Source organism: Denticeps clupeoides, chromosome 18 (assembly GCF_900700375.1).
Source record: "Denticeps clupeoides chromosome 18, fDenClu1.1, whole genome shotgun sequence".
In the NCBI taxonomy this organism is placed as follows: domain Eukaryota; kingdom Metazoa; phylum Chordata; class Actinopteri; order Clupeiformes; family Denticipitidae; genus Denticeps; species Denticeps clupeoides.
In genome coordinates this window covers 2,328,949-2,348,389 of record NC_041724.1, presented here as the reverse complement: position 1 = coordinate 2,348,389, position 19,441 = coordinate 2,328,949, and the positions used below count along the sequence as shown (strand labels likewise).

General features: G+C 49.8%; 1 protein-coding gene across 3 annotated transcripts; it reads left to right on the top strand.

The window, feature by feature from the left end:
- Positions 1 to 194: 194 nt before the first annotated feature.
- Positions 195 to 17,932, top strand: frmpd1b (FERM and PDZ domain containing 1b). Of its 3 annotated transcripts, none has more exons than XM_028960656.1 (17): positions 195 to 309; positions 4,195 to 4,343; positions 6,937 to 7,044; positions 8,526 to 8,686; positions 9,473 to 9,575; positions 9,723 to 9,768; positions 10,536 to 10,640; positions 10,718 to 10,813; positions 10,946 to 11,071; positions 11,174 to 11,293; positions 11,410 to 11,546; positions 11,705 to 11,831; positions 11,921 to 12,013; positions 12,098 to 12,280; positions 12,462 to 12,606; positions 12,689 to 13,633; positions 13,736 to 17,932. In XM_028960656.1, the coding sequence occupies exons 3-17, from the start codon at positions 6,941 to 6,943 to the stop codon at positions 16,081 to 16,083; spliced, it is 4,839 nt and encodes a 1,612-aa protein (XP_028816489.1). In that variant the 5' UTR covers positions 195 to 309; positions 4,195 to 4,343; positions 6,937 to 6,940; the 3' UTR covers positions 16,084 to 17,932. The 3 variants fall into 3 exon arrangements, with proteins under 3 accessions (XP_028816489.1, XP_028816487.1, XP_028816488.1); XM_028960654.1 differs by having other exon boundaries at positions 13,733 to 17,932; XM_028960655.1 differs by lacking the exons at positions 195 to 309; positions 4,195 to 4,343 and having other exon boundaries at positions 6,484 to 7,044; positions 13,733 to 17,932.
- The last annotated feature ends 1,509 nt before the right edge of the window (positions 17,933 to 19,441 follow it).

The window sequence follows — 19,441 nt, the reverse complement described above, 5'->3', positions numbered from 1 at the left end:
ATAATAATAATAAAAATAAAAATTGCTGGTGTCGCATATTCATGCGTTTGGGTCGTGGCTCGGCCACGTGATTTGTTTGGCCTCGGGATATTTCGGGGTGCACACGCAGGGTGTCGCGACCGCAGCCATCATGTGGTTAAACCCGGGAACAATGGGTGCGAGGGGCGGGGCGGGGCGGGGCGGGGCGGGGCGGGGCCTCCAGCCGGGGATTAAGCCGAGCGCAGCGGAGCGCCGGGCGCGCTGGCAGCATCCCGACCCGAGACGGCGACTCCCGGTGTCCCGGTCCGACCCCGGTCCGCACACCCCGAGGTGAGATGCGCGCCGCGGTTCCGGTGCGTTAGTCTGTGTTTTTTTTATTTTTATTTTTATATAATAAATCCCGAATGGGAATGAATGGGAGCGCTTGGCCGCGTATCTGGGTCAAGACCCCCCCCCTTCTCTCTCTTTTTTTTTATTGGGGTGAACACTGATTCGTCCCGACACCAGGACGGGTCCAGATCGGATTATGGTGAAAACGACAGCACGCGTTTTCTCGGGCTTCCGTTTAAATCTCCTGCCAATTTAACGCCTCGTGCAATTTTATATTAACGCAACAAAATTAAAAAATAAATAAATAGCGGCACGTTTATATGTCGGAGTTTTGTATATGTATTTTTTTTTTTTTTTGTCATCGACGTCGCATCGCGGAAAAACCACCCGGAACCTCAGCTTTGTGGCGACGTTTATTCGCCCGTCTCGTCGTGCTTGCGGCCGGTCCCGAAACGACGAGACAAAGAGCTCCGGCGTCAGGAGTTGGGTCGCCCGGGGACCACGTGACCGGCGACGGACGTGGCACGTTGTCGCGTTCGGGCGACGACGTCTCGACGCGTGGTGCATGCAGCTCGTACCTGCGTGTGTGTGTGTGTGTGTGTGAGTGTCCACAATTTCTGCCTTCAGATCAGACCGTGGCCTGAAATGCCAGATTTTTACAAAAAAAAAAAATCTGCAATGCATGTTGCGATTAGTGGCCCCGTAATCAGAGGAATCCCGACCCGCCAAGGTGCCACTGTCCCCCACACGCCTGTCATGGCTGCCCACTGCTCACCAGGGGTGATGCTTAAATGCAGAGGACGCGTTTCGCGGTGTCACCGTGTGCTGTGCTGCAGTCACGTTCATTTCACGATGTTTGATGTGTTTCGTTTCCGTCCGTTTTACCTGCGTGTGTGTGTGTGTGTGTGTGTGTATTGTGCTCCCTTCAGATCCGCCAGGACGTAGTCCGCGGCCTCCAGGTGACATTATACCTGGGATCGTCTTGACCTGAAATGCCTGCTTATATAAAAACGTTTGAGGTGAAATTCCGAGTTGCGTTTCCCTCTCTTTTGGTACGTATGGTATGCATGTGGGTTGTGTGTGTGTGTGTGTGTGTGTGTGTGTTCCAGCCGCCTCCCCGGCTCTCTGTGGTGACTCAGTGAATGAGGGACATGTGACGAGGCAGGATGCTCCGAGCCAGTCAGGAGGAGGTCGGGCCGGAACTCGCGCTTCCCGGGTCGACTCCGTTCGTCTGATGCGTGGAATGATTCCAGAAAAAAAAACTGGAGAACGTTGGAGAAGGTCTTGGCGCGGTGCGGCTGTCCGAGTCGACGCGGTTTTAAAAAGATTGCGGCCGGAGCGGAAGCGCTCGCTCGAGGTTTCCAACCTGCTGATGGTAACTGAGTGGACTGACGTTCCAGGGCAGAACCTGGCAGGAACCGTGCCAGCTCCGACTCGCACCTTTTAGTGAACCTCAAGCGAGCTTTTCCGTTCCGTCCCAATCTTTTAAAATCACGTCGACTCGGACACCCGCACCGTGCCACACGTTCAGACCAACGTTCTCTATACAGGCTGGTGGTGGCCTAGCGGTTAACACACTCGCCTATGAACCAGAAGACCCAGGTTCAAATCCCACTTACTACCAACGTGTCCCTGAGCAGGACACTTAGCCCTGAGTGTCTCCGGGGGGGACTGTCCCTGTAAATGGGTGGTAGTGGCCTAGCGGGTAACACACTCACCTACGAACCAGAAGACCCAGGTTCAAATCCCACTTACTACCATCGTGTCCCTGAGCAGGACACTTAGCCCTGAGTGTCTCCGGGGGCGGACTGTCCCTGTAAATGGGTGGTAGTGGCCTAGCGGCTAACACACTCACCTACGAACCAGAAGACCCAGGTTCAAATCCCACTTACTACCATCGTGTCCCTGAGCAGGACACTTAGCACTGAGTGTTAGGGGACTGTCCCTGTTTTTTTTATTATAAAGTGAAGTGATTGTCATTGTGAAACACAGCAGCACAGCACACGGTGCCCACAGTGAAACGTGTCCTCTGCATTTAACCCATCACCCTGAGTGAGCAGTGACAGGCGCCCGGGGAGCAGTGTGTGGAGACGGTGCTTTTGCTTGGTGGCACCTCCGCGGATCGGGATTCGAACCGGCAACCTTCTGGTTACGGGGCCGCTTCCTTAACCACCACTGCCCCAATATTTGAATTGAACTACTGATTGTAAGTCGCTCTGGATAATGGCGTCTGATATATGCTGTAAATGAAGCAGAACCTTCCTCGGCAAGCAGGCGTTCCCTCGCCGCGGCTGAGCCGGTTTGGCCTGCTTCCACGCCGTCGCTCAGTCTTCCGAAACGAGGGGGACATTATTCAAATATTGCAAGTAGGACTCGGGGGAATCTGATGTGAGCGTCCACGAATTCCAACGAGGCCGGTCTGACTGATCCGACCTGAAAAAAAAAAAAAAGTTGGAATGTTCGAGGTGAAATTCCGACAGCGGTCGTCGGACGTGTCCGCGTCCATGCGGCCGGCATTAGAGAGGTCTGTGGTCCACTTTGCCAGGAGGTTGCAGGGTCCGATGCGCGTCATTCCTTCTTTGATTGAGACGTGGCGGCGTCGGATTACCGTTCAGGCTGGTTATTGATCTGGAGTCGGTGATTCGTGGGTTCCGAAGACTTCGATTACTGTTGATTCCGTTCCGTTCGCTCATCTGGACCCCGTAGTTCCGTATTTTGGACCCTTGGACCAGCTCGAGGAGAAGCGGCGAGTTTAGCAGGAGTCGCGGCCGGTCCCTGGTCGACGCCCACTCTGTTTATTTATTTCCTCAATTGATTGGCTGTTAGACGCCAAGTCGTGCCGGAATTTTCCAGATTCGTTCCCTCCGCCGTTTTCCCTGCGGCTGCAGGCCCCTCGCAGTTCACGGTGGGGCGTGTGTCCCAGGAGGCAGGACATTCGGGGAGCTCCGTGTCCCCGAGACACCCCCTCTGGCTACCATTAAAGCACAGCGACGACCTGCGACCTGATGGAATTCCGTACACACCATGACTGCGAGGTGTGACGGACGTGGCGTAGAGACCCCGTTTCCCACGGCGCCTTTAAAGTGAAGGCCGGTGCGATATTAACCAGGGACGCTTCGAGCGAAGAGTCACCGTGAAGGGGGACACCGGCAGGATGCCAGCTTATCTCTTATAAACTGGCGTTAATTTAAACGCCGTTCCCAGGGGAACGTTCCGGAATGGCAGAAGCTGTTGAAAACATCGTGTTGCAGCATTTTTTCGATAGAATTAGGTCACTTAAAAAAAAAAAAACAACAAAAAAACTTTATTTAATATTGTCCGTGTCTCCGAAAGGTGCCGTTCCACAAATATATCTGGACAATTTGAGACGGCGGAACACTTAGGAATTTTGACATTCGGTGTCAATGTTCATGGGCTGGTGATACGGTACGTATAAGTAAAGTGTGAAGTGATTGTCACTTGTCATACACAGCACACAGCGAAATTTGTTCTCTGCATTTAACCCATCACACCGGGAGAGCAGTGGGCACCATGACAGGTGGGGACGGTGCTTTGCTCAGTGGCACCTCGGCGGATCGGGATTCGAACCGGCAACCTTCTTATTACGGGGCCGCTTCCTTAACCGCTAGGCCACCGCTGGCCCTATTAAATACACCCGGGTCCCGTTGTGGGATCTGAAGTTGAATGTTGTCGAACTTTGACCCCTGTGCGCCGTGGCGCGTAATGCCGCGCCGGGAGCTGGTACAGCTGATGATCCTGATGGCTCCGTCCTACTTCGTCGTTTTGAGTTCAGCTTTTCAATATGCGTGAAAATTTGAGTAATTGACGAGTTGTGGAAATTGTGTAAAAATTTGTTTTTTTTTGTTTTTTTTTATTTTTTTAAAGGCCATGTGACTGGTCCTGATGATCGCGAAGGCCCGCCTTCTCCATGTCCTGGCCAATCAGGAGATGAACCGCGTGACGCCCGCCCAGGATAATGTAACGTCCCGACGGCTACTGCATTTGGAGGCCAGCGACACGTACGACACTCCCAGGTGAGCAGCACCCTAACATCTTCACTTAAATTTTTACCCTTTTTCACCCTAAAAAAAAAACCGCCGGAACAGGATTCCTTCTGGCGCCGTGACTCGTGACCGGTGTAGCCACGGTAACTGGGGGTGGGCGGGGCTCACGCTTAAATCGCGACCACTGACACGCGCGACATGGTGAGAACGTCCCGTCGTTCCGCTCCGCAGGAGGAACCTCGTTTTTTTTTTTTTAAAGCTGACGGTTGTTTCGGGAAATCGGCCCTCTGGAGAACGCGGGTGCGATCGCTGAGCAGGGGAACCGGAGCCTGTGCTCAGCAGAAGTGGGAGAAGTGTGGCGCTCCAGCTGGAGACTCGTGTATTTATGGATGAGGGATGACTTATGACTCGGCAAGGCGTGGCCACAGGTGAACCGCGGCCTGCCGTCCCTCGCCCTGTGCTGGGATCGCGCTGGATCAGTGAGGGGGAGGAAGTGGCGCCCTGCCGCGCCCTGCAGGGGGCGGGGGTTGGGGAGCGGTGTAATCCTCTTATGGGCCGACAGCTTTGTGGGGGAGTCTAACCCGGGCAGGACCTTGTGGGACAGCTGGGATCCAGTTTGGTCACGGCTTCAATGGACTGATGCATCACTGATGAATAATTTGAAAAAAGCACTTTATTTATTTATTTATTTATTGTATCTACTTCGATACCATTAGCCACGCCTACTTTTTGAGCATTTTGCATTTTCCTTCAGTTGCATTTTCCTTCAGGCTTCAATGAACTGACGCATCACTGATGAATAATTTGAAAAAGCAAATTTTAGTTTGTTTTTTTTTTTTTTTTTTTTTTTTATTGTATCTACTTAGATACCATTAGCCACGCCTACTTTTTGAGCCCACGAGACGAAACATTTTGCATTTTCCTTCAGTCCATGAATACTATACGTGACGCGCCAAGTTGTGACCCTTTCCTCAGGGTTCCTACAGCCATTAAAAACCTGGAAAGGTCATGGAATTTAAGAAGAGAATTTTCCAGGCCTTGAGAAGTTTTGGAATATGAAATAAACACCTAAAGTCTTGGGAAAGCCATCGAAATCTTATAAAAATAAATAAATAAATTTAGTTTGATTTAAATGATTTTTTTTTTGTTTTATTGTATCTACTTCCTGTTTTTTTTGTGTGTTGTACCAGTACTTCTCAGGTGTGTGTGTTTTTAATTTTTATTTTTAATTTTTTTATTTTTTTTAACCTCCTATGATGTATTGGATCTCACACCTGAGAAGAGCTGACCTTGGCCTGACCTGAGATGAGGGTGTTTGCCTGTCGGTGACGAATGGGAAAGCATATTTGCCAACAGCCCGTCGCCTGTCGCCGCGGGTTTGACGTGTTGGCGATACTTACAGCGCCTGGTGTGAAGTTTGAGCGGCGCTGTTAGGACACTGTAGGGCGCGGAGAAGAAATCTCGCCAGGCCCGTCCGGAGAGCCCTCAAGATTGTTTAATCCATTTTTAATGCCACGCTGCATGACAAATTCCTACCTCCAGGTGACATTTTAATAGGGACTCGAGGCCCCGGAACTGTTGTCATTGCTAATTCGCCAGGGGTCATTAAAGGCTTTTATCCACTTTATCCAATATTGATGTGTCACATTTGGCAAATGAGTTTCAGAATCGAGCAGTGCATTATTTTACAGTGAGGTACAGATATTCACTCGTTCGAATCCCCGGGCGCCTGTCATGGCCGCCCACTGCTCACCAAGGGTGATGGTTAAATGCAGAGGACACATTTCACTGTGTGCACAGTGTGCTGTGCTGCCGCGTATCACAAGTGACGATCACTTCATTTTTAAAGAATCTTAGTTAAAAAGTAGTGACTGAGGCAGCTTGATCCACGTCCAAGAGGACGTTTGAGATGGACACACATGCTCTCGTCCCGGCGAAAAACAGTCTCCGCGTATGCCGTATTTGAAAGCTGAACGAAGATTAAATTGATGGGCCGCGTCGATGATTGATACGTAGATGATCGCGGGGGACGTTCACGCCTCTAGTAAATGTAAATATTGGTTCTGTGTGAACAAAAAGGCCGTTTGTCCGGTTCATTTCGGATGACCGGTTCACCTCCGCGTCCTCCCTCTTCGTGGACGTGATGATATTCGCATTCTCCGGGGACAGTTCACGGCTCGACTGGTCTCTCGCGCGTCCATCATCAGCCGCGCGTGTTGGACTTTCGGCTCACGCGTTGGGCAATATTATGGCGCAATGCAAATACCAGTGGTCAGGCTCCTCCCACTTTAACCTCAATTTATAAAAACATCATTCCAGATCGTGTTCTGGGTGACGAGGGCGATTTTTACAGCAAGCGAGACAACAAGGACACTGTGTCGGGACAGAGGGACGCCACAGGGAGGGCTCGGGAATGGCGTAGCAGTCGTGAACACTGACCTCAGATTAAATCCTAACGAACAGTCCTGTTTCTCACTGAAACGCAATCCTACTGTGTGTGTGTGTGTGTGTGTGTGCGCGTGCGCGCATTTATTAAGGCTGAGAGTGCAGGACGGGTGGACGAGGAGAAGGGCAATGAGGACCGGGGTGGACAAATTTAATTTCTTCGTCTTCTGTCTGGCAGTTAGATGGAGGAGAGCGAGAGGAGTAGAAGTCGATCGCCCCGGAGGGCCAGTCGGGTGGAGCAGGTGGTGGGGAGATGGCTGCGCCGCTCCAGAGACTCCCTCAGCAGGTATGGCGGCGTCCAGACGGACGAACCGTGGATCTGTCCCTGCTGAATTAAAGCACCTTGCATGTCATTCGGGACAAGAAAAAAAAAAAAAGAAAAAGAAAGTGTCATTGTCTCATTTACATTTACAGCATTTATCAGACGCCCTTATCCAGAGCGACTTACAATCAGTATTTACAGGGACAGTCCCCCTGGAGCAACTTAAGGTTAAGTGTCTTGCTCAGGGACACGATGGTAGTAAGTGGGGTTTGAACCCGGGTCTTCTGGTTCATAGGCGAGTGTGTTACTCGCTAGGCTACTACCACCAGTCTCGACCTGCACTATATTCCAAGTCTGCACACACTGTCTTTTGTCGTGTCTTTGTGTTGCATGTCTCATCTCTCTGTGTCTCTCACCACCCCTCACGCACGGCCATCACTAGAACACCGACAAACCCAACAATAAATACGCTTCCGGCCTCGTGCACCGGATTTTTGCACGCTCCTGCACATCTTGCACGTGTTCGTCTCGTCTCGTCCACTTACAAGCGTCCTACACGATGTTGTCCAGTTATGTCCCGTCCGACCTGTTCATCGTACAGAAAAGTTCTACTTTTCTCCTGTAGAGATAACCTGTATGGTATTTAAGCTCTAGTTTTAGTTCTAGTATAGTTTAGTGTGTGTATATATACATATTTCTTTTATGATTGCACCGTGGGGGGGTCTGTGTGGAGCATTATTTCAATACACGGTATACTGTCGTACTGACAATAAACCAATCTTGAATACGGTGAGATTCAGTAATTCGTGATTCAGAGTTTTTTTTTTTTCATGTGGCGTTCAATTCTGGACTCAGAGCAACTATTTTAAGTTCAACTTTGTTTTGGTTGATTTGAACAAATCCTCTCTCTAACTGCAGCGTCAAAAATCAGTTCGGAGGACTTTCTCTCAGATAACCTGACAGGAAAAAAATAGTTCAGTTGATTCTTCAACAGAAAACTTTATAAGGCAGAATCGTTTTCTCAATTTATGATCGTCATCTCATTTATATCACAGTTTTCAGTCCAGGCAAAGGACGTCCCTGGCCACAGATTTACATATGGAACTGCAGCCGGCCCCGGTATCACTTCCATAAACGCGCCTAAATAATTTCCGGTACCGCAGGCCGTAACAGGACGTTACGGTGGACGTCAAGCTTCTCCGGCACACACGCGGCGTGTTCTGGTGGCCGGGGTATAAAAAAAAAAAAAAACCTGCAGAACAGAAGGGTGTGCAGAAGGCAAGGGTGTAATTTGAGAGGCTGCTGGGCTCAAATATCTGCAAGGATTTTGCTAGAGTGATTTTGTTGGCTTTTTTTAGCAAGAGGGAAGCATGAAGAGCAGCGCAAAATACAGACGCAGCCTTATGATTATGACTTTTGCATATATATATATATATATGTGTGTGTGTGTGTGTGTGTGTGTGTGTGTGTGTGTGTGTTATTAATTTTTTTTTTTTCTCCATCAGGGAGAGAGTTCTCGACGGCAAGTCCGATCAGTCGGACGGCGCCGGTCAGCAGAATTTTCCGGTGAAAGTGACCGTGGAGGTGATCCGGAATGCCGGCCTCGACTCCCACGGCTTCACTCTCTCCTCCCAGCATCCCCTGCGGGTCAGGGATGTCATTGCAGGTATCCCACCAGGGCCCTTCCTTAACCCTCGAACTGGCTGAGGAGCTGTTCTAGAATGGCCCGTGTGCATGAATACTGTCTGTTTATTCAAATGAAAGGTAAGACCGGACTTTAAAATCAACATGCGAGCGCACGTATCGCCGCTGCCATGCTGTTTGGCTCCTCGTTCCCCTCGCTCGCGCGCACAGAACTGCTGACGCGCTCCTTCTTTCCGGGAGGGGCGGCTGATAAACGCCCGGAGGGGAGAAGCCTGCCGCCCCGCGGCCCGACTACCGCAATCTGTTGCCAAAAAGGAAAGCGAGAGAGGAGAGGGGCAACGGGGAGCGAGAATGAGAGCAAGACGGATGGCTTCTGGCAGAAAGGCCCCGGCTTTGGCAGCGCAATGGGGATCGGGGACTCTCTCTCTCTGTGTGTGTGTGTGTGTGTGTGTGTGTGTGTGTGTGTGTGTGTGTGTGTGTGCACGCATTGAACTTGTATGTGCATTAATAGTGTGTGTTGCGTGTGACAATGTCAGCCTGGGCAGGACTGTGTGTGTGTGTGTGTGTGAGAGAGAGAGAGTGAGCACGCTGTGTTCTAGCCCGAAGACAAATGGGTATAAATAACCCGGAATCAGCAACACGACTCGGAACCCTTTCTTCTAGAAGACTTGATACGCTCTGTCTGGAACCTCGTTCTGTTCCTGGTTCTCGGTTTCTTTCCCCACCGTGCGCACATTTCAGTCGGATTCCTTCGTGCTGACTCCTACCGACACATCTGACCGTGTGTGTGTGTGTGTGTGTGTTACAGGTGGCCCTGCTGACAGCAGGCTTTTACCTGGGGACCAGGTTTTAAAAGTGAATAACACGTTTGTAGAGGATCTCCCTTCAGAACAAGTAGAGGAGATGATCAGGTAAGCCCGATTAACGAGCCAATTGAGCCAGTTCAGCTGGCAATGTGTGTTACAGCCACGTTACCAGTGCAATATGTGTCATTAAACCATATTAAATGCAAACATATTATAACCCTTTTAAAATTTTATTTATTTTTTCACCCGTAGGGACTGTCAGGACTCACTAACGCTAACCATCCTGAGACACATGTCCGTAAGTCATTTTTCACTTACTTATTTCACACGGTGCCAGTGCGTTGGACTAATTCCGCCGATCTAATAAAATAAATAGGGAAGCACCGTTACATATCAGCAGAATATATCGGCGTCACCTAGTTGACTACCATCGGCCAAGATGCACAAAAAATAGCTTTCATAAGCACCCTCGCTTATTAAATGTTTACATTATTAAAATTGTGCTGTTTGTTTTTATTACGAGAAAGGGAGATATTATGAGAAACAGTTCAATTACTTTTTATTCATGGAAGATTTTTTTTTTTTTTTTTTCTCCCCGAAGCAAAAACCAAAAAATATCGACCTAGATTTTCAGAATGGGGAAAATCCGTAGTTGCACTGTGGCATTCTGGGTGATTTAAGGATTCTTCCACACCGATACCCCCCCCCCCCCCCTGCAACCAGAATGAAGAGGAAAATGAGACCGAGGGTCAACTCACTGACTGAGTTGAACCAAAGCGAACTGACTAAAGTCTGAAAAAGCGCTAAGATTTCTTTAAAAATCTTAATTAGAAGGTTGCCGGTTCGAATCCCGATCCGCCAAGGTGCCACTGAGGTGCCACCTAGCAAAGCACCGTCCCCACACACTGCTCCCCGGGCGCCTGTCATGGCCGCCCACTGCTCACCAATGGTGACCGTTAAATACAGAGGACACATTTCACCTAGATGCAGTGTTTCACAATGGCAATCACTTCACTTTAAGTGTCCCCTCACATATACTTACGGTTGATTCTCTGTACGTTACAGGGTCCCAAGTCTTCACTTATGACGGCAGAAAAGAAAGCGCGTTTAAGGAGGAACCCGGTCAAAGTGCGCTTTGCCGAGGAGGTGCTGGTCAATGGCCACACTCAGGTCTGCACCAACGCACACATGCACAAAGCTCCCGTTGTCCTTCTGAGACCAACTCGGGTCCATTCTTTCGTTTCCAGGGAAACTCCTTGCTCTTCCTGCCCAATGTTCTGAAGGTCTACCTGGAGAATGGCCAGACCAAAGCTTTCAAGTTTGACGACACCACCACGGTCAAGGTTTAAATTTCAATGCCCACTTTGTTCCATCTTTTCTTAATGCCACTGTATAACCTTGAGTTTTGTCATGTGATGCATGTTAAAGATGATAAATGAATGTGTGGTTTGACTCGTTCCCGTTCTTCCTTTCAGGACATTGTTTTGACTCTGAAGGACAAGCTGTCCATCCGAGCCATTGAGCACTTTTCACTGGTCCTGGAACAGCAATATAGCATCAACAAACTGTTACTGCTACATGAAGAGGAACTCGTACAGCAGGTGCATCAGGACGTTTTGTCCTCACCGCCCCAACCAATGTGCAATATGTAAAAACAACTCGCACCTCCAGAAGGTCTCATCGCGATCGTGACCCGTTTCCAGGTGGTGCAGAAGAAGGACTCCCACGATTACCGCTGTTTGTTCCGAGTCTGCTTCGTCCCCCGGGACCCGCTGGAACTGCTGCAAGACGATCCTGTGTCCTTCGAATACCTCTTCCTACAGGTGCGGTTGTTCGGCATGTTCTCATTCCAATACTGAGCTCTGTGGAGCGGATTTGTGCGCGGTGCTCATATGCATACCAGCAATGCGACTGACCCACGGTTCCGTTCCGGGCACAGAGCGTAGGGGACGTGTTGCAGGAGCGCTTTGCTGTGGAGATGAAATGCAACACGGCCCTCAGACTGGCGGCCCTGCACATGCACGAAAGGCTGGCAAGCTGTGGCCATACCCAGAGAGCATCCATCAAGGGCATCGTGTAAGTATCTGAGGACCCAGGTTCAAATCCCACTTACTACCATTAACCCTGAGTGTCTCCAGGGGGGGCTGTCCCTGTAACTACTGATTTGTAAGTCTGATAAATGCTGTAAATGTGTGCAGTATTTTTTAAAAAAAAAATTTGGTGCTGTGCTGCAGTAAAGAGTTCGGGCTCGAGAGCTTTATCTCCCCCACTTTGCTGAGGAACATGCGGGAGAAGGACCTTAAGAAGGCTTTAGGTTTCCACCTGAAGAAGATCCAGTCCCTACTTGAACCTCGGCAGAAGGTTTTGTGCATCTGTCATAATTTACTTCGTTTCTGTTGTTGTTATGTAATTATTCTTTATAATTGTATTTACTCATTTTCAAAATCCAGGTGATCTCAGTCTCCCAGGCCAGACTTGCTTACCTGACGCAGATGGGAGAGCTTATATCATACAGTGGGAGGTCCTACAATGCCACCATGCTGGTAAGACTTTTGACAATAAAGCAACTGTTCCACAGTGAGGTGCTCGTGGCTGACCTTTGACCTTTTGGAATTTTTATTCAACAGCTTCAGGACAGGGAGTCGCTGGTGAGTCTGCTGGTGGGAGCAAGGTACGGCCTCAGCCAGGTGCTCAACCACAAGCTCAACATGATCTCCACCATCATTGACTTCCACTACATCACACGCCTGCAGCTGCTCTCGGAGTCCGAGAGGGTCAGCATTCTCAAGATCTACCTGCAGGACATCCAGGTAGGGGATGCTCCGTTTTTTTAAAGCACCGGTTAAACAGCCGCGTTTGTTGAGATGGTCTCGCAAGTACATTTGCAGATTGGATTGGATCATCCCTCTGGATTATTGCCGTTTAATTTCTCTCTGTCTGCACCACTCTTTCTGACTACGCTTTTTTTTGTTCCATTTGATCTCTGCGCAGCCTTTAGCTTTATTGATGGATTCTGTGGCTGCAAAAGACTTGGCTTGCCTGTTGGCTGGTTACTGTAGGCTGTTGGTTGACCCGAACATGAACGTGTTCTGCTGGGGAAGTCGACAGAAGTTGCCCTTCATTTCATCCGAAGAAGGTACGGGATGGACAAATAAACACTTAATACGTTCATATACGTCTGTTGGATTAACTTTTTTTTTTCTTTATTGTGCGTGTAGGTTATTTGTCACACTGTGCCAGTGACTCTGATGAAAGTTCTGAGGAGGACGATCCAATGGAGGACTCGCCATCCACACATGTAAAGACAGGTGGAGAGCGAGACGAAGCGGAACAGCAAAAAAGGCAAAACAGGGTTAATATCATGAGCAAAGTGAGTGTGATCGTAACAAAGGCCGAGGAGCTAGACGAAGACCGTGACAACTCGAGCAGGAAGACAAAGGCCCAGTCTGCTGAGGATGAAGAGCAGGTCAGTTTGGAGATGTTTCTGGAAACGGGCTGGTACCACAGTGACCCGCGGGTCAACAGCAGCTTCTCCAGCCTGTCCAGCAACTCCCTGAGTACTCTGGAGGACAACTACAGAGGCCTGAGCAGAGTCTCAGCACAGATACTTGTTCCAGAGGAAAAACGAACATCTAGCCAAGAAGATGGCGCCTCCAGTCTGGATGTCCACCATCCATACCTCTTAGAGGTTCCTGACTGTCTAGATTTGATCAGGGTTTCAGATTCCCGGCCCCGTCCTGCTGAACTGGTATATGATAAAGAGTCGGGTCTGTGTTATGCTGAACTCTCCCATATGTCTGATTCCCTCTTGAGTCCACCTGAAGCCAGTGATTATGAGGAGGATCTAGACGATGAGATGGAAGATGATGCTGAAAATGGCAAACCGATAACGCCATTGCCGGCGAAGAAGTCCAAGGGCGTTAGTATTCACAGACTTTTGGTTAAAAGTCACAGCCGAGATGCCTTCAAAGAGAATGCAAAAGAACAAACCCAGCATGAGGAGGTTAATGCCAGCAGCTCCAAAAAGGACTTTACAGCCAAGAATCCACTACAGATCTTCAGAACATCGGACTTATTCAAGGACAGCGCCTCCGAATCAGAAGACGAGTTTTTTGATGCCCAGGATCGATTCACTCCACCAATGACAGAGCGGGAACCAGCAGGTCAGTTCACTTTCAGTGTTCTAATAGTGCTGTAGCATTTCTCAAGCTAGTTTTAAATCTTACTACTCCCTTCTCTTTCTCTTTGTATGTTCCTCTCAGAAGACGGTGCAGCCGTGACTGAACAGTCTAGAGCTCTGAATATGAATATTAAAATTGGTAGTGAAGGAGTACCAATGAAGAAGCCAGGCAAAGACAACACTACTTGCCTCCCTTCGCACCTTCAGAACAGTGCTGCTCCGAGTTCTGGGGAGGCCATCTTAGAAGGCATCCTGACGCCCCCCAATGGTGTTACTAGCATGCATGATAGGGCTGCAGACAAAGCACACGAGAAGACCAAGGAGGTGGACAATGCTAATGTTTCCCAGGACATTCATAATTCCCACAGTCACTGCAATGGTGACATTCTGGGGAGGAATGCACGACTGACCTCGGAGCTCATAGAAATGGAGCCAGACACCATGGAGTTTAAGCCAGTCACTTCTGCTGGTCCCCCGCGTTCATCTCCACTCATTACAGCTATCCGTCAGGCACCAGTAGTACCTGATGGTGAGGGGGAGAACGCAGAGAAGCGACCTAAACAGCCAAATGGGATTTGTGGCCAAAAACACGCTAATCACATGCTTGTTAAAGCGCCGGGTACTCCTGGTACTCCATCTCATATTTCCATGGAAGCTTCCAAGACTAGAAACGGTCAAGGGGAATTAGAGAAGAGGACTGCAGTGGTTAATGGTGGCCGAAGAGAAGAGACAAAGCAAAAAAATGCGGAATCATCCGCCACGAAACATGAACCTGCCCTTCCAAATGACCTTCCAAATGGTCTAAAAGATATGCAAGAGGAAGGCGAGAAAGATGTTACTCATGTCAGCAGACCAAATGGATTATCCTTCCACCCTTGGAGCCAAAGGAACGGGGTCAAAATAGCATCGCCTCACATGAGTAAAAGAGTTTCCCTGAGTCATGAAAACTTGAGGGAGAGGACTGATGCTTCCAAATTAAGACTGACCAGCTTGTCTGCCAACCCTACACCATCGGTCTCACCTTCTCCTTCTCCATCTGTGCCAGTCAAAATTCCAATAATTGGTGACCCATCAAAATCCTCAACTGAGTCCATCTTGTCAAGCTTCAGCTCCAAGACCAGATCTTCAGGTCGCCTTTCCACAACTGCATTAAGAGGGAAAATACAGGATCTTCCCTGGTACCTTACACGCTCTCAAGAGATCCTTGGGACTGCAGCACTCGAAAATAGTTCATCTGACACCCAAGGCGTGGACAAAGCAGTTGACCTTCATGAGTCTTGCATGAAGGACACTGTTGTGACAGCACTTGAAGACGGTCCTGAGGAAGGTGCTGAGGTCGTCATCGTGAAGCTGAAAGATGGACCACAGGAAGTCAGAGTAAGGAAAGAAGACCCTTACCAGGCCAATAGCAGCGTCCCGTCAGAATTGTACAAGCGTTTGGACAACTGCAAATGTGAGCAGCCGCAGTCCACCAGAGTTACCAACAACAACAACGTGAATTTCGGTGGTCCGTCCCCGCCTTGCCCTGCGACCCCTCCCGCTGCCGAGCCGTGCGGCTGCCATACCGTCTACACCAACTGTTTTAGTGGCGACGCAGAGGACAACAGTGGCTTCGATGATGAGTTGACCGTATATGAAATTTCCCGCCGCAACAAGGCCAACAAACCTCACCAGCTCAGTCCAGCTCCGCTTTCCTCCCCGTCTCCAAACCTCTTGTCCCTGCTGAGGGACTCGCCACGGCCCCTTTCCGGCTCGTCTGAGCTCAGTCCACTCCTGTCCGCGCCGAGGCCTCTAGATCCCCATCCCTCGGAGTTGGGACCGCTGGGGGACCCTTTGCGCTCCCTGCAGGGGCGTCGGTACGGCACCGGGCAACGGGGCGTGGGGTTGAAAGGGGGCTACGCCTCCCTCCACAGCGACATAAACGAACTGCTCCTGGTCTTAAAGGACGCCACGGTGAGAGCGCCCCCACCAGGCCACAGGAGGTGCGCGGACCACGCCAGCGAGAAGGCCGGCCACGTGCTCTCGGAGTCGGAGCGCTGCGTGGTGCAGACGGAAGCCCGGAGGCTGGCGTCAGGGTGCCAGCGGGCCACGCGGGTGGGGTGGGCACCTGACGACTCTCTGCTCTCTTTGGGCAGCAGCTTTGGCGCCCTGGTGCACCTGTCGGCGGCCTGTCTGCGCGTCAAGTGCGCCGACTGCGGCGGCACCCATGGGGACGTCGATGCGGCAGAAGCGCTGCAGAAGCTACAGGAGATCGTGGGCCTTTACAAGGAGTTTGTGGCCGCGGTAGAAATGGCCCGGGAGGGCGATGGAGTCAGGGTGCTGGCCAAGCAGTGCACCGTACTCATCTCCGCGGTCTTCTGCCTCACCCAACTCTTTCGGACACGCACTCCCGATACGGACACCGGGCACTCCGAGCTACATTTGAGCTTCTGATCTTGACTTTTTAGCCTTCGATTTCGTAGCAAACATCTACTGAGTTGTTATTTATGGTGGTTCGAAAGGAAGTGGTTGTGTTGTTTAACACGTCTTTAATTGTTACGTCCTTGTTAAATAATTTTGTGGGTGCAAAAAACGGCAACGTGACTTTGATGGGACTTGTGGCCTGTTTTGAACAGTGGAACAATTTGCTCCCATTTAAAGTGTTTAATGAGCGGGGCTTTAGTGTGTGCTGGCACACATGATTGAATATGTGGGGGGGGGGGACCTGTTGACTGTCGCTGATTCAGTATATACGATAATCTCACTAACAGAGACTGTACATCAGGAGACGTGAGCCACTGAAAGTGCTGTCTCACTGTGAACTTGGAATATACATCTGTACATATCTATTTTCTAACGGCGTTGCGTTAACTCTGTATATTACGTATTTATGTATTTATTTTTACATGTGGTATGATATATAACGGTATGTGTGCACGGTGATACACGAAAATTCACTGCAGAATGATTTGTACGTTTTGTTTTGTGTCGTCAAAGTTGGGGCTGGTGTCAATTGTGAATGCAAATTGAATGAATGGTCATCAAATCCCTTCAGCTTGATAACAATTTGAATGGCACGTGAACAATTAAAAAATATATATATATATGTACATGTTTTCAGGTTACATATGGCACTAAGGTCAGACTTGGTTAACATTTCCCCTGGACCTCAACTTTTCACTTTGAAATTCTGGACCTTAATTTTTGTAGCAGTTCACGATTGACTCCAGCTCTGCCTAGTTGTGTGTAATATCCTACCTCCTACTCCGAACGCCATGGAAACAATTTACGCTCCTTCCTGACCCATACTAGACCAGTTGTGTACGGACACCGGTACTCTGTAAGATAGGACATGCAGTACGAAAACCCAATAACCAAAAGACGGAGTTCTGGAGCTACTGAAACAATGGGGTTCCTATAGTGAGCTCACAATGTAGCTTGTGTGTACGTAATAGGTGCCGTATGAGGGGTTTGGAACATCAGCTGATTTATTAGCTATATGTAGCAATCCGAACCATCCGAAATGAAATAGCCCATTTGGATCGTCCCCATTAACGGCCATTTATCTGCTTATTTAACCAAACCGACTCCTGCCACTGTCCTTAATCCATGACTATGCAAGCAATCGCCGCGTTTAAATAGTGTGCGTCATCCTCGTGGTTCTGTTCGATAATACGGTCCGAACTGTTAATAACATGTTACGAGTCTATTAAGAGGGCTTCCTTATCAAACTTAGGCCTTATTCTTCACCCGTCTGGGGTTATTTTATTTACGTTTACAACCACTATTGAATTCAGTTGTATGCAATTGTAAAATGATTTCCTCCCCGTTCCACTCTGGCCAACGCCAAGCCGCGTTTTAGATGAGATTTTCTCTCCAGACGGCACCGGGTTCGTTACACGCTTTGGTTTTAAAAAGGTCTGCCTCAGTTGGACGGCTACTTGCCTTTTTAAAAGCCCATGGGCCGGGAGATCGGGATCCCCCCACCACCGGCCGCAACCGAGTTAGAATCGAGCCGCGAAGAGGAGCCGCGGCTGCAGACGCGCACTCGAGGCCTGACCGCGCATTAAAACACAAACGCACGCTGACCCAGTGGTCTGAGCGGTCAGGTTTTATTTTAATTTTATATGAAGCATGCCAGCACAAAACATCAGACTTTCTGCACACTTTCCTGGTTCGTATGGAACAACTTGACTGCAAACAAATGCGTTCCCAATGGAAAATGGCCTCTGGTTTGCTTGCTGCAAGTGAACGGACTGTTTACTGTATTTAGCAAATAAAATGTGAAGTTGTACGATAAAAAGAGTCGCGTTTGCTGTGTGAAACTGTACGATGGCGGCGCGTGGCCTGTATTTAGCGTAGAGAAATGCAGGGCAAATAAAGACTCGGGCACAAGTACACGCCTAAACGGCCTTTTGATTTGTTTAAAAGCGCCCCCGTCCGCGAGGCAGCCGGAGCTTTCCTCTGCCTGACTGATCAGGGATTATGGATTTGAGGTTGGGATTAAAGCGGAAGCTGACCGGCTGATTGCTTTCTGCTGGAAAGGCTCCGGTCCTCCTGGAGATCTGGTGCGCGTGAACGGAATGGCGCTTGTTTAATTCGCAGTTCGGAGCAAAAACACGTCCATGCACATCAAGGAAATCGGTTATCGCGTTGGAAAGTGACAAAGTGAAGTGATTGCCACTTGTGATGCACAGCACACGGTGCACACAGTGAAATTTGTCCTCTGCATTTAACCATCACCCTCGGTGAGCAGTGGGCAGCCATGACAGGCGCCCGGGGAGCAGTGTGTGGGGACGGTGACTCTGCTCGAATCCCAGCAGATCGGGATTCGACTCGGCAGCCTTCTGATTACGGGGCCGCTTCATTAACCGCTAGGCCACCACTGCCCCCATGGAGGGACCGCGGGATTCGATATCGGGGAGCTTGGGCTGTATCCTGGCAACAACCCCTGGACAGGGTGCCAATGTGGACACATGAACACACACACACAAGATAAATTGTGCATATCCTAAATCCAAACAAACAGATTAAACAAAGCAACCTACATACATACATACATTTACAGCATTTACCAGATGCCCTTATCCAGAGCGACTTACAATCAGTAGTTACAGGGACAGTCCCCCCCTGGAGACACTCAGGGTTAAGTGTCTTGCTCAGGGACACAATGGTAGTAAGTGGGGTTTGAACCTGGGTCTTCTGGTTCATAGGCGAGTGTGTTACCCACTAGGCCACTACCACCCAGAAAGACGTCCACAACACCTTATTTTGCCAAGCGTGCAGACAGGGTGGGTGGCGGCGTCGTGCTTCTCTGAAAGATGCGCTGGAGCGTGCACATCACGCGTGAGGGTGCAGCGACGGTGACCCGGACAGCCGGTGCCGGGGGTTTAAAAGCGGGCATGTGGAATATTGCGGCCTCCGCGCGCCGCCGGTGAAGGAGGGACCCGGGACCCCGGCGTCTGTCCTGGGGGAAGCGATGCGGTGAGGGAGGCCGGTCTCTGCTCGAGCTCAAAAATTGAGCCCATTATGTCAAACGCGGTTACAGAGAAAAGAGTCTAAAAGAGCGTGTTGCCATGGTGATGCTTGAGAAACACACACACTTCCCAGCCAGGCCACTAGGGGACGTTTTCAGATGAAAATGCCTTCCGTCCCAGCTGCAGCTATCACGACCACTGGGGATTCTTTACATGTAAGATCTTGAGGGCGGGGAGCCGCATAAGTAACTCATATTTTGATCTGGCTTTGTGTCTTATTAACACAGTTCTTTACACACATAGATGGCAGAGTGTGGGTGTGTGTGTGTGTGTGT